This window comes from Chiloscyllium plagiosum, unplaced genomic scaffold (genome assembly GCF_037043375.1).
Source record: "Chiloscyllium plagiosum isolate Xiang-an unplaced genomic scaffold, Cpla_swu_hap1 HiC_scaffold_32, whole genome shotgun sequence".
Lineage (NCBI taxonomy): Eukaryota > Metazoa > Chordata > Chondrichthyes > Orectolobiformes > Hemiscylliidae > Chiloscyllium > Chiloscyllium plagiosum.
In genome coordinates, this window is record NW_028270170.1 from 6,553,762 (window position 1) to 6,567,998 (window position 14,237).

Here is a 14,237-nt window from a genome sequence, read left to right on the forward strand (position 1 = left end):
ACTTTTTACACTGATTGATTTGATTAAATAGATAATTATTTCATAAATACAATTACTCTAAAAGCCAGCTTTTCAATAATACAATTGCATATTGAAATTTCTGTGGAAAGTCAATAACAATCAATGGCTTCAAAGAAAGATTTGCATTTCTATTGCACTTTTCATGACCTCAGTGTTTTACAGTTATTGAAGCATTTTTGCAATGTTGTAATACATGCTATGTAATATGTACATAGCAAACTCCACACACTGCAACATAAATATGACCAGAAAATTTATTGCAGTGATGTTGGTTAAAGATCAGATATTGTCCGAGGTCACTGAAGGACCTCTGCTGTTCTTCTAATATTGCCATGAAAAACATTACACCAACCTAACAGAGCAGATAGGACCCCAGTTAACACCTCAGGGATGTTGCATTGAGGTTGTACAGGACATTGGTGAGGCATCTTCTGGAGTACTGTGTATGGCTCTGGTTGCCCTGTTATTGGAAGGAGATTATTAAATTGGTGAGGGTTCAGATAAGAGTTACCAGGAAGGTTCCATGAATGGAGGGTTTAAGACATAAAAATAGACAGGAAAAAATGGGACTTTTTCACTGGAGTGCAGGAGGTTGAGGAGTGACCTTATTGAGGTTTATAAAATCATGAGGGGCATGGATAAATGGGAGAGTTCAAATCTAGGAGGCGTACCTTTCAAGTGAGAGGAAAGGATTTAAAAAGGACATGAGAGACAACTTTTATACATAGAGAGTGGTTCATATGTGGAATGAAATGCTAAAGAAAGTGGTGGCTGCTAGTACAGTTACAATGTTTAAAAGATATTTGAATAAGTCAATGAATTTGAAAGTTTCGGAGGGATATGGGTCAAGCACAAGCAGGTGGGACTGGGAACATGGTCATTGTGGACTGGTTGGAAGGAAGGGTCTGTTCCCATGGTGTGTGGCTTTATGACTGTATCTGAAAGACTGAACATTTAATATTGCAGCACTCCCTCAGGACTACACCAAGTGTGTCAGCCTTCATGTTGTCCTCAAATCACTGGAGTGAGCCTCGAAACCAATGGTTTTGTACTCAGAAATACGTATGCTGCTGGCTGAGCTACAGCTGATATATCAAGCACCACAAATGGATGCTCCATTTGAATGAGTAAGCCACAGTCAGACTCTATTACAATTGTGGTTTGAAATTCTCAATGGATGTGAGAAAAACATATGAATTGGAGACATACTCTCTCAATATCCCCTCCCACTTCAGATCAGGAGACACAGATATTTGATTTGGGAGTGCAGAGTTGGTCGATGATACAGAGTGATTTTAAAAATTCATGAGGGGGACTTAGGCATCACTAGCTGGGCCCACATTTAGTGTCCCTCCATAGTTGCCCTTGAGAAGGTGGTGGTGAGCTGCCTTAATGAACCACTACAGTCCATGCGCTGTGGGTAGACTCACAATGCTGTTTAAACCCACAATGATGTTCTGCTAACTTTGCTCATTGACTTGTGGAAACAGTGATAAGGAATATCACTGAAATGAATCTTTTCCCTAGGGCGGGGCAGTCCAGAACTAGAGGTTTAGGGTGAGAGGGGAAAAATTTAAAAGGGACCTAAGAGGTAACTTTTTCACGCAAAGGGTGGTGTGTATATGGAATGAGCTGCCAGAGGAAGTGGTGGAGGCTGGTGCAATTACAAGATTTAAAAGGCATCTGGATGGGTGTATGAATAGGAAGGGTATAGAGGGATAAGGTCCAAGTGCTAGAAAATGGGACTAGATTAGTTTAGGATATCTGATCAGCATGGACGCGTTGGACTGAAGGGTCTGTTTTCATGTTGTACATCTCTATGATTCTATAACTCTAAATAAAGGTCAAGTTGGATCTGTTGGCATTATCGAGATCTTGAACTGGCTGCAGGGGAAATTTATTAGAATGGTACAAGGATGAAGGACTCCAGTTATTGGAGAGAATGAAGAAATTGGGATTGTTCTCCTCCGACCAGAGATAGCTAAGGGGAGTTTTAACAAAATTTATATAGAGCTTTGATGGAGTAAATCGGGACAAACTGTTTTTCACTAAGAGTTGATAACCAGAGAAAAGAAATATGAGATTCTTAGGAAAACAATGCAAGGGGTGGTGAAGAGAATTATGTTTCCACAGCAAGTTTGAGTATGTAATAAATTGCCTGGGTGGCTCTGAGAGCAGATTTAATTATACCTTTTGAAAGGAATTTCAAATGTACTTCAGACGGATAAATTTGCCAAGCTATAGGAAAGTATTGAGGGATTAGGATTAATTGGAAAGCTATTTCAAAGAGCTGGCACAGGAGCAATGGGCTAAAGAGCCTCCTTCTCTGCACTGTGATTGTATTCTACACTTGGGGCTGCTATAAAATAACTGCGAGTTCCAACTCCAATCAAGTGGACAGTTTCGCACCTCACAGATCAGTCAACTGAGAACTCAAGACCTCTTCTTTTCTCTGTGCATCAAACAGCACTTCAGCTGCTGTACTTGTGCTCCAGCCCATTCCTGTTCATCAGCAACAAGTTGATCCCATTTCAAGACAAATACATAAATCTCTAGGAACTAACAAAATATGAGAATGGATCTGCATACCATTTACAAGAGATCTCACTGTAGAGATTCACAAAGGTTCCTGAGGAACTACCTTCCAAACCCACGACCACAATTATCTCGAAGGACACATGGAATGGAAACACATGCAACATCTCCTCCAAGTTACACCCCACCCTGTCAAGGAAATACAGGCCATTCTGCAAAACGCTCCTTTTGTCAGCACAAATTGGCTATAACGCAACTGACAAATTGTGGATGTTGTTTGGATAACGCAAACTTTCTGCTGATCGAGTATAACAAATTTCTATTTGCGATGTCCTACAGTGCAATTTTCTAGAGGGGTTTTCCATAGCGCGATTTTCTATAGCACTAAGTTGCAGTGGAACACAACTGTTGTATTGTGGCAGAATGGCCTGAATATCACTGTCCCTCCACCATCACTGGAATCCCCTCCCTAACTGCATTGTGGGTCTACCCACACTAAATGGACTGCAGTGGTTCCAGAAGGCAGGTCACCACCACCTACTCAACAGCAATAGGCAATAAACAATGGTCCTGCCAGCAATTCACACTCACCATGAATCAATAAAACAAATGTGAAACAAAAAGAGAAATTGCTGCAAAATCTCAGCAGGTCTTGCAGCATTTGTGGAGAGAAATCCAAGTTAACGTTTTGGGTCCGGTGACCCTTTCAAAAACAGTGAACATGGTATAACATGCACTGAATATTATGTAGTATTCTTCATTTGATACTTGTCACTTTCGTGTAAACCAAAGATATTTCAGGTTAATTTATTTCTTTTAAGGCTTTTATTGAGTTTGTCAGGGTGGAGAATAGACATGTTTCATTTCAGCCGCCCTATGAGTACATCACTCAGTTCCAGGACCTGAATAACACTGTTCGATGCAGAGTGAAGCTCCCTCTACACTGTCAAAGCTATGCTTCAGCTGCAGCCTCAATATGGTGTGTTCAAAGTGTTCACTGCAACATTTTGCTTTTGCACCCCAGATTGCATTCATCAGTTGTGCCATTGTGGACAGTTATGCACTGTGAATGTTAGGAACTAAATTATGATATCAAAAAACACTTTAATCAGATCCTGACCAGCACTGGCAAAGGGTAGAAACTCTCATCCCTAATTTGTATTATGTGCAGAGGTGAAAATTGCAAATAAATCTATTGACCCTGCCCCTTCTTTGAAATCAGCTGATTTCCTGGATGTAGATAAGACAACAATACACATTTATATAATTCCTTTAACATTGCAAAAAGTCCCAAGATTCATCACAGGAGTGTAATCAGAGAAAATATAAAACAGAAATTGCTGGAGAAACTCAGCAGGTCTGGCAGCATCTGTGGAGAGAGAAAAACAGAGGTAATGTTCTGATTCCCATGTCTCTCCTTCAAGACAGGAGCTCCAAAGGAGATTCATAACAGACTCGAAATGTATCTTTGTTTCTCTCTCCACTGATGCTGCCAGACCTCCTGAGTTTCTCCAGCACTTGCTGTTTTTATTCCAGATCTTCAGCATCTGTTGTACTTTGTTAATATTTCAGTTCTGGTTTCCTCCCATGGTCCAAAGATGTGCAGGTTAGGTAAATTGGCCATGCTAAATTGTTCACAGTGGTCAGGAATGTGTAGGTTAGGTGCATTAGTCAGGGGAAATATAGAGTGATAAGATAGGGAATAGGTCTGGGTGGGTTACTCACTGTCGGGATTCTACAAAAAAAGCAGACAAAAACTGATTGAACCAATGGAGGAGACAATAGGACTCGTGAAGTAATGTCTAAAGAAAGTGTTAAAGAAAGAGAAATGGGGCTTTTCTGGAGAAGTGAAATGGATGGTCAGGTTCAGGTTCCATCTGCTACAGACGTGGGGGAATCTTAATCAGGATGAAGAGAAAATACCTATAATGCTCAGGTCTATGGTACACTCTTCATGCTGATAAATTGGAATTAACACTATTCCTTGAAAAACTATTTTATAAAAAGCAGACAGAGCTATTTTGATGCAGCAGTACTGTCCCTTCCTCTGGGGCAGGAAGCCTGAGTTCAAGTCCCACCTGCACAAAAGGAGGGTAATAACATTTCTGAACGGGTGGATTAAAAAGTATCTAAAGAAGGAGAGGGCTTGGAGCAATTTACAGAGGGAATTCCAGAGGTTAAACCCGTGATGGCTGAAGTTATGGTCATAACGATGAGACAGAATTCAACCAGAGAGGTAGCACCATGAGGTGACAGCCTAGTCATTATTGAGTCAGTCCTGTGAACAAGCCCACTTGATTTTAAACTCCACTTTGATCTTAATAGTTAACATTAATTTGTCAGATTGACAATGGTGGAAAGACATGGCAGTGAGTGCACATTTTGCCTGAATGCATCTGTTGACTCACTTCTCCCCGATATCTGTCTCTTTTGTTATCTTGTAGAATCAAATGATGATTACAACAATAGATATTTTCTACAGAGGAAGATAGCATTCCACCCATCATGCCAGGAGTATTTCCAAATGAGAAGGAAAGGGCTCAAATGTATTGAAGTCACTGAATTCTAATGCAATGAAGCATTTTATTGTAGAACCAGAAATTAGTAGGATGGGAGTTTGCATGAAATTCCATTTGCTATGTTCCTATTGCTGGTTGTACTATCAGATGATACAAGACCTCCCTTCCCACCACTCAGCCCTAACAAAATGATAGCCCCCTGCCTTGGCAGAAAGAATAATCAGAGGGTGAGGCATTGATCTAGGCTACACCATGTTACACATTGGTAAAAACAGTGACACAGAATTCAGTGGAATTTTGCAAAACACCAACAAATTCAACTGGTCCATGCCAGTGTTAATGATGCACAGCACTATTCCCACACTTTACATTATCTCACCCAGTCAACATAACCCTTCCATTCCTTTCTCTCTCATGTACCTATCCAGCTTCGTCTCAACTGAGGAACTCTGACTTTCCATGTTGTCTCTGTGTCATGTTGGTGAACATTTTGTGATTGGCATAAGAGTAATTTGAGGCCCAGTCTCCGGATGGGTGGAAGGTGCAGAGGAGATTACTTTGGATCTATGCTTTACAAGAGATTTCTTCACTCCACATCTGGCTCTGTTCTAGATCCATTGACAGAGATTGATTGCTGTGGTTAACCATACTGTAGAAGGCAAAACCAGAAGCATCTTGGCTGTTGCAGCATCTTACAATTCCTATGTTGCTTTCGCAGTGAAAACTGGGTAGTGGGCTGTTACAACTGGAAGGAAAAATCAACCCAGACTGATTCTGTTAATGGAGATCCAGTGATCTCTGCTAAATATTTGGATGTCAGCTGAGGGGGAATGGATTTGGCTGTGAGGCTTCCTTGACTGGGAGATGGTTTGCCTGAAGGCTCTGTTAAAGGCTGAACCCCGCCTTGGGCTAGGTACCAGTCGATTACCTGTGACAGCCTGGGCTCTCAGGCTTGGGGAGAGGTTGTTGGATGAGAGGCCCAATGGTTGTGAGCATGAGCCCTGAACTTTCCCAGACCTTGTGCAACATGTTTGGAAATTGCGATTCAGGAATGATGGTGGGTGAAGGCTCAATGGGACAGCTTTCTAACATTTTCTCATCGTCAGGGAGGCACAGACATCAACCGCGTGGAGGCAGGTAGCCGATTGTACATTCAATGCCTTTTGCTAGTGACAGAGCAGCCCATTGCCAGTTTAATGGACTCATCCACTGAGCAACAGTCTGGAAACAGAGCCAGAATCCTGTACCCTCAAAAATGGGGTTAGACACGTAGTCCAACCACTGGTTTCTCTCCACTCTGACTGTCTGGTTGGCCCCATGAAGTTTTAGATTAAATTTATGCCTCCACATTGAGTCAGCCTGGCCATCTCTGACCTGTCTCAGCAATGCCCATCTCTCCCAGTGGGACTGCCCGTGAACTGGTAACCCCCTGATTGGCTTGGCAAAGGCAAGATTCTGCCCTCCTTCCTTAATAGGTCAGCAAACACAGAATGAGCCAGTTAGGAAGAGGAAAGCTCTGCTGGTCTGGATGCCAGTAGCTGTGGCCTCAGGGACTCGTGCCCCCCACAACAGTATTCTAGCATCAGGGTCTTGATGCCTGCGGGAAAAATCTTGCCCAAATCTCAACATAACCAATTGTCAAATTAAATTGTTTCACAAATATCCTTCACGAAGGAACCTTATCACCCATTGCTAACATGTGCCCGTTGGTCTTTAATGCCCTCAGAGGTGAAATGCAAGACAATCAGTTCTTGGAATAAATATTGGAATAAAGATCAAGGAGGAGATGGGAGGAAGGAGTTCATAATTACACAGAATGACTGCCAGAGCTCCATCTGCCAGAGACCCCGAGGTATTGTCCATAAGATGTAAGCTGAAAGCAATGAAGAGGGACTTATTTTTTAGAAACAGACTCCCTTCCTCCCACGCCGAATGAAAAATCACAGGATTACCACCTTAAGGGACATGATGATGTATGCAAATATTACTTAACAAATATTAATCCCATCTCTGAAAATGAACTTGACAGCAATTAAAGCAAGTATGTTAATTCAATATAAAAATTATTTTGATATGAGAGTGGATGATTCATCTGTTTATAGATAGGTTGATGCTTGGAGTGACAATTCAGCATCACACCCACATACAGATCTTAACATCTTGTTGATTACAGAACAGAAAAGGATCAGTGGTCACAACAGCTTTTCCAGGAGAAGAGCACACAGGACTAAATGTCATTTAAGTGTAATTCTCGTGGAGTTATAGAGTCATTATTGCACAGGAGGAGGCCATTCAGCCCAACAACTCCATGTCAGTTCTCAGTAGAGCAATCCAGTCAGTCCAAGCATAAACTCTATACCCTGTAGCTGTACAAGTTTTTTCCTTCAATCTTTCACCCCATTTCCAGTAGAAATCTTCGCTTGTAGAAAGTCTCCAAACCCTTGTGCTATCAGTTAATGAGAACAGTTATTTCTGTTAATTTATTTAAGCTTGTCATGATTAACATCTCTATCAGATTACCCCCAGCCTCTTTTGCTACATGGGGACTAAGTGTAACTTCTCCCATTTAAACATCAGGGCATGTGGTGGTTTGGCTACTACCCCAGAATGCTCCAAGCTAAGGGTCAGGGGTCACAGGTTCAAGTCTCTTCATGGCAGTTGATCCAATTAGTGAAATCTGGAATTGAAAGCTATGCTCAGGAATGGTCACAGTGAAGCTACCATTGATCCTTGTAAATCCTGTCTGGTTCACTGATGGTCATATCCGGCCTGGGCTACATGTTGACTAACAGCAATACCCTCTGAGTGGCCAGCAAGCCACTCAGCACAAGGGAATGGGCAAGAAACTTTGACTTTTCCAGTGTTGGCCCCTTACCACAAAATAAGACATTTATTTTTAAAAATTCAACTTCCTTGTATTATTTTTCAATGCTTTCATTTCTTTTTCTATCATAAAGCTCTTTTCTACAGGAAAGAGTGTAAACAGAAATTACTGGAATAACTCAGCAGATGCGAGGCAGCAGCTGTACAAAGAGGAAGATGGCGTTAATGTTTCAGCTGAGTGACCACGTATCCTTTGTGTTTCTGGATTGTTACATTTATTTCTGATTTCCATCCAGTGTCTGTGTTTCAGGGGACTTGAAATATTAAATATTGAAGGCTAATTGAATGAACCTGGATTGTATTCTCTTGAATTTAACAGGTTGGTGGGTGATCTTATTGAGCTGTTTAGGATGTGAAAAAGATTAAAATGAGGAGCTATATCCTCCTGTGGGAGGAATCTAAAATAAGACATGTTCTTAAAATCTCCTGAAACTCCCTACCTAAGGGTATTGTGAGTCTACCTACAGCACATGGACTGCAGCAGTTCAAGAAGGCAGCTCACCCCCACCTTCTCAAGGGGCAACTAGGGACGGGCAATAAATGTTGGCTCAGCCAGGGATGCTCATGTCCACAAGAGAATAGATAAAATGAAGCCTCGGCCTCGGGAATGAAGATTGAAGGCATTTTCATACCAAGAATGGGAGAAATTTGTTGTTTCTTTTACCAGTCATCTCTAACTCTCAACTCTTTTAACGACAAGAACAGTTTCTGCCTATATACACTGTCCAGGGCTCTCATGATTTTGAACACCTCTGTCAAATCCAGTGGCAGCAGCTCCTGCACATACAAACATGTTGATTAAAGTAATTATAAACACTGTGATGAATCTTTGCTAAACTCTCTCTATTAACTTTACATCCTTCCTAAAATTCAGTGCCTAGAACTGGAACTTGGATTGAAATCCAAGCCTTTTTACTGGATCCTTAATCCTGTACCTTGGAACACTCAGTGTTTTCCACATGAATTTTGGAGGTCCACTGAAATATTCAAAACTGTGATGACAGGTCTTTGTTGGGTAAAGGTGATGAAGTATACGTCTCAAAAGCTGCCAATAGGTTAACCATGGTTTATTTACATGGGGGAGAAAGTGAGGTCTGCAGACGCTGGAGATCAAAGCTGAAACTTTATTGCTGGAACAGCACAGCAGGTCAGGCAGCATCTAGGGAACAGAAGATTCGACGTTTCGGGCACATGCCCTTCTTCAGGAATGAGCAGAGAGTGTTCAGCAGGAGAAGATAAAAGGTAGGGAGGAGGGACTTGGAGGAGGGGCGTTGGAAATGTGATAGGTGGAAAGAGGTCAAGGTGAGGGTGATAGGTCGGAGTAGGGTGGAGGCGGAGAGGTCAAGAAGAAGACTGCAGGTCAGGAAGGCGGTGCCGGGCTGGAGGGATTCGGCTGAGACAAGGTGGGGGGAGGGGGGATGAAGAAACTGGTGAAGTCCAAGTTCATCCCCTGTGGTTGGAGGGTTCCCAGTCGGAAGATAAGACGCTCCTCCTCCGACCGTCGCGTTGTTGTGGTTTGGCGGTGGATGAGTCCAATGACCTGCATATCCTCGGTGGAGTGGGAGGGGGAGTTGAAATGCTGTGCTACAGGGTGATTGGGTTGGTTCGTCCGGGTGCACAGCATTTCAACTCCCCCTCCCACTCCACCGAGGATATGCAGGTCATTGGACTCATCCACCGCCAAACCACAACAACGCGACGGTCGGAGGAGGAGCGTCTTATCTTCCGACTGGGAACCCTCCAACCACAGGGGATGAACTTGGACTTCACCAGTTTCTTCATCCCCCCACCTTGTCTCAGCCGAATCCCTCCAGCCCGGCACCGCCTTCCTGACCTGCAGTCTTCTTCTTGACCTCTCCGCCTCCACCCTACTCCGACCTATCACCCTCACCTTGACCTCTTTCCACCTATCACATTTCCAACGCCCCTCCTCCAAGTCCCTCCTCCCTACCTTTTATCTTCTCCTGCTGAACACTCTCTGCTCATTCCTGAAGAAGGGCATGTGCCCGAAACGTCGAATCTTCTGTTCCCTGGATGCTGCCTGACCTGCTGTGCTGTTCCAGCAATAAAGTTTCAGCTTATTTACATGGGGGAGCAGACTCAATGTGATTGACCAGTCAATTCCTGTTCATATCTCCACACAGACTATATTGCTCGCACGCTTTCTTTCATAAAGCAGCAACTCTTTCCAGGAAGACATAGCTGCAGAGAAAAAGTCTACATGATCTTCCACAGTGATGTCATGATGTTGACCATGGTACACATCAAAACAAACTGCCTTTTCTTTCACAGGCTTGTCAGAAGAGATTTTAGCAAATGAAAGCAAAATAATGTGGATGCTGAAAATCTCAAATCTAAACTGAAAATAATCAGGTCAGACAGCAGAGTGGAGTGAAAACACAGATAGAATCCCGACAGAGTTGAAATAGGCCATTCAGCCCATACTGACCTTCTGAACAGCATCCCTCTCAGACCCAACCCCTACTCTGTCCCTGTATTCCCCATGGCTGACCCATACATCCCTAGTCACCACAGACAATTTAGAACATAGAACATAGAAAAGTGCCTCCCAGAACAGGCCCTTTGGCCCACGATGTTGTGTCAAGGATTAATCCTAATGTAAAATAAAATTACTTAACCTACACACCCCTCAACTCACTGCTCTCCATGTTCATGTCCAGCGGTCACTTAAATGTCCCCAATGACTCTGCTTCCACCACCACCGCTGGCAACGCGTTACATGCATTCACAACTCTCTGTGTAAAGAACCTGCCTCTGACATCCCTCTATATCTTTCTCCTAATATCTTAAAACTATGACCCCTTGTGCCAGTCAATCCTGCCCTGGGGAAAAGTCTCTTGCTGTTGACTATATCTATTCCTCTAATTATCTTGTATACCTCGATCAGGTCACAACTTTTCATCCTTCTCTCCAGAGAGAAAAGTCCAAGCTTAGTATTAGCATGACGAATCCACCAAACCTGCACATGCTTACAGTGCGGGAGGAATCTGCACAGACACAGTGAGAATGTGCAAACTCCAAACAGACAGTCGCCCAAGGGTAGAATCAAACCCCAGTCCCTAGCATTGTGAGGCAGCAGTGCTAACCACTGAGCCACCGTGCCTGCACAGAACTGACAAGGTGACTCTCCACAGAGGCTGCCAAACCTGCCGAATATTTCCAGCATTTTCTGTTTCGATCTCTTTACAAATCCCAGACAATGTGTCCAACATGGTTCCCTGTTTTAAGGAAGCAGAAACATATTCTGTTCTCTGTCTTAAGTCTGTTCTCTGAATGTCCAATAAATGTGCAGAATGAAGCAAGTTAAATAGGAAGCCAGCTACACTCCTTTTTTTCAAAGATCATTTCACAGTAGAACCACAGCACCAGATGTGGTGATATAAATATACTATTCAGTAGACCTTTGTACCTCGTGAAGAGCTTAGATCTGAGGATGCAGCAACTTCCCCTCACTTTATTTTAGCTCAATGTCTGCCTTTGGAGTTCTGGAGTGAAAGTGGAAGATTCTCCATTTTGAGCGACAAGGTCAAATCGAATGGAAACAGCAGTTCACCACCTGGTTCATTCTTATAGATTTGAAGGAGTAACCAAAAAGCAGAAGGAAGGTGAAAGCTGGAGGAAAGCAATGCAGGAGGTGAAAGAAAAAAGAACAAGAGAGAGGTAGAGTTCAAACAAAAAAAAACCGCAAGTGAAAGGCAGGAAGCTGTTTGAATTTCAGACTCCTAATGGATGAGAATTTCTCGGAAACAAACATTAAATATTCCTAGTCAGATTTGAGTTTTTTTTAACGATTCTTTTGCGATGAATAAAAAACGCAGTTGTTTAGTTTGGAAGAAAGCAAATTAAAGAAATGTGTTAAACTTACTTAAACTCGGGACTGAGATCTGGCTTCAGTCCATAGAATGAAGAAGACAAACTCATCATCCACTTGGGGATGAATTGATAATCTTCGCAATCTAAGAACGGGCTAGACCACTGAATGTGGCCTCTGTCAGTCAGGTAGCTGTGCCCGAGCCCCCACTTCGGGCTGTCCAGTGTCCTCAGGTCATTGGTTAAGATCCTCTTGTTGAGATCCGCTGTCTTTTCGTGTTTCATCGCGCTGAACCAATTGTTGCCCACAGTCTGGTTCTCCGGATCCCCTGGGATCGAGGAGAGTTCCCGCAGGTAGATCGCGTCCTGGCGCTTGGCAGCCTGGAGGACCAGCTGGGATTTGGAGGGGATGGTGGGCACATCCAGGATGAGCATTGCCTTGTCAATGTTGGCATCGGCTTCTACGATGCTCCTCACCAGGGCATGGTACCACTCCATCTCATCCTTTACACTGGACTCCCGGAGGTCATTGGTCTGGAAGACCAGGTTGAGGAAGTTGGTGGCGTGCACCAAGGTGTCGATGGCCCCCTGGACCAGAGACTGGACCCTGGCACCTGGTAGCCCATTGCTGCCAGCTCGGATCTCCAGCCGCTTAGTGCAGTTCACCCGCAGCAGGGTGGCAGGGTCCCGGGAGAACAGGAAGGAGCTGGCCGCTTCTGCTGTCTCGGCAGGCGGCCTCCCACTGCCCCCGAGCCCCGGGCCGAGGCTGGCACACAGCCCGACCTGGGCGACCAGGAGCAGCAGCAGCGTAGTCCTGGTCAGCTCCATGTGACTCCTTCCCGCTGGCCAGCCCGAGCCGCAAGGGGCTTGCTCACGGACTTGGTGAGGGCTGGTCCCGCCTGCTGAAGGGCTCGGCTTCCCGGGCCATTGTGACCCCCGGACGGAGGCTGGCCCGTTGCCCTGTCCCTCAGAGTAGGCGCCTCTCAAATGCAGCAGCTGGCAGAGCTCGGAGTGGCGTGGCCCGTGCTGCTGCTGCCTGGGTCAGGGGCTGGTGCCTTTTAATCCGGGCACGTTACAGCCGAATGACAAAAATAGCCCAGACATTAGAGAGAAAAAAAAGTGGGAAAGACCATTTCAATAGGGGCATGGGAAAAAAAAACTCGACATTTTTCATTCTCAAATAGTGCATCCTCTCGGTGATGAAAGCACATCGCTCACCATGACAACGGGAGACAGGAGATGAAGGCGGAATGAACAGGGAGACTCCGGGAGAGAGTGAGAGTCTCAGTCAGACAGCACTGACTGGCACTGGGCTTGGCCCCACACTGACTGTGCCCTCCCAGTCTCCTGCTCGGCTCTAACACACCACTGCATGGTCAATGAGGGCGCACTCAGGTGCTGTCGCTTATTTGACTGTTTCAGGGCAACAACATTTCAGGATTCATCCACTCTCTCTCTCTCCCCCACAAAGCCCCCAGCCCACACCTCCCCCTCCCAATGGAGATGGGACTCTGCATGTGCCAAAGCCTACTTTGCAGCTTTTTAAAAACCACATTCAGTCGAATAAGTGACCCATCCTTGTTTGTAAATCAAAGCAGACAATGCGCGCAGCAGAAAATGCACCAGCGCTGAGGCCAGGCTCTTACCGCTCGCCTCTGACGAGGTAAGAGGAGAAATGGTGTCAGGAAGAGCAGCCAGTGGCAGATTTGTGTCCTGTGTGTGGGTGTGTGTGTTGTGAGGGCTTTAGGCTGAGGGTCGAGCCTCGGGCAGGGTCACAGAGCGGCAGAAGCAGCTCCCAAAGGCTAGAAGCATCGACGTGGCCCGCCTTCATTCGGAGGGAAGGTCACTGGGGTGAAGCCCGGAAACCTGGCTCTCTCGCCAGCCTCTGCTCACGTTTCCCCAGGCTCTTTGTTGATCGCTCTGCTTTCGGATCTCCAACACCCCACATTATTCCGTTGCTGTGGCCGATTGCTACAAAGTACCGAGCACATGGACAGCACGGAGTTGAGCAGTTCCCCCCAGTCTGAGGCAAACCTTCCCGTTGTGTGAATATTTGTCTCTGGGAAGGAATGTGAGGATAAGAGGGTCCAGAATTCTTCCAGGGATGAGAGGCTTCAGATAACGGAGTCGGTTGGACAGTGTCCCTTGGAGAGGTTTTGGTGAGAACAAGAGGGGTGTGTGTGTGTGTGTTCCCCTGGGACTGTGAGCAGGGACTGTGCAGACCGTATGCCTGTAATAACACTGGATTCGATCTCATGGGGTAATCAGCGCTGCACAGCGGGTGGTTGGCTGGATTTTAGCATTTACAATCCAGATGACAGGGAAGATTCGGGGATCTGAAACAAAACCAGAAGTTGCTGGAGAAGCTCGACAGCATCTGAGGAGGGAGAAACTGAGATAACTTTTCATCAGGGTCACTGGACTCGAAGCACTGTGGCATGGTGGCTC

General features: G+C 45.0%; 1 protein-coding gene across 2 annotated transcripts in view; it reads right to left on the reverse strand.

Annotated features, from left to right (window-relative positions):
- The window catches only part of gpr179 (G protein-coupled receptor 179), a 125,196-nt gene extending 112,156 nt beyond the window's left edge, over nt 1-13,040 (reverse strand). For both annotated transcript variants that reach the window (XR_015752478.1, XM_087977740.1), the window contains exon 1: nt 11,845-13,040. Coding sequence is in view for 1 of the 2 variants with exons in the window: in XM_087977740.1 (XP_087833866.1) it covers nt 11,845-12,617 (773 nt within the window). In the remaining variant the exon portion in view is untranslated. The remainder of the gene's footprint in view (nt 1-11,844) is intronic.
- Nucleotides 13,041-14,237: the final 1,197 nt, after the last annotated feature.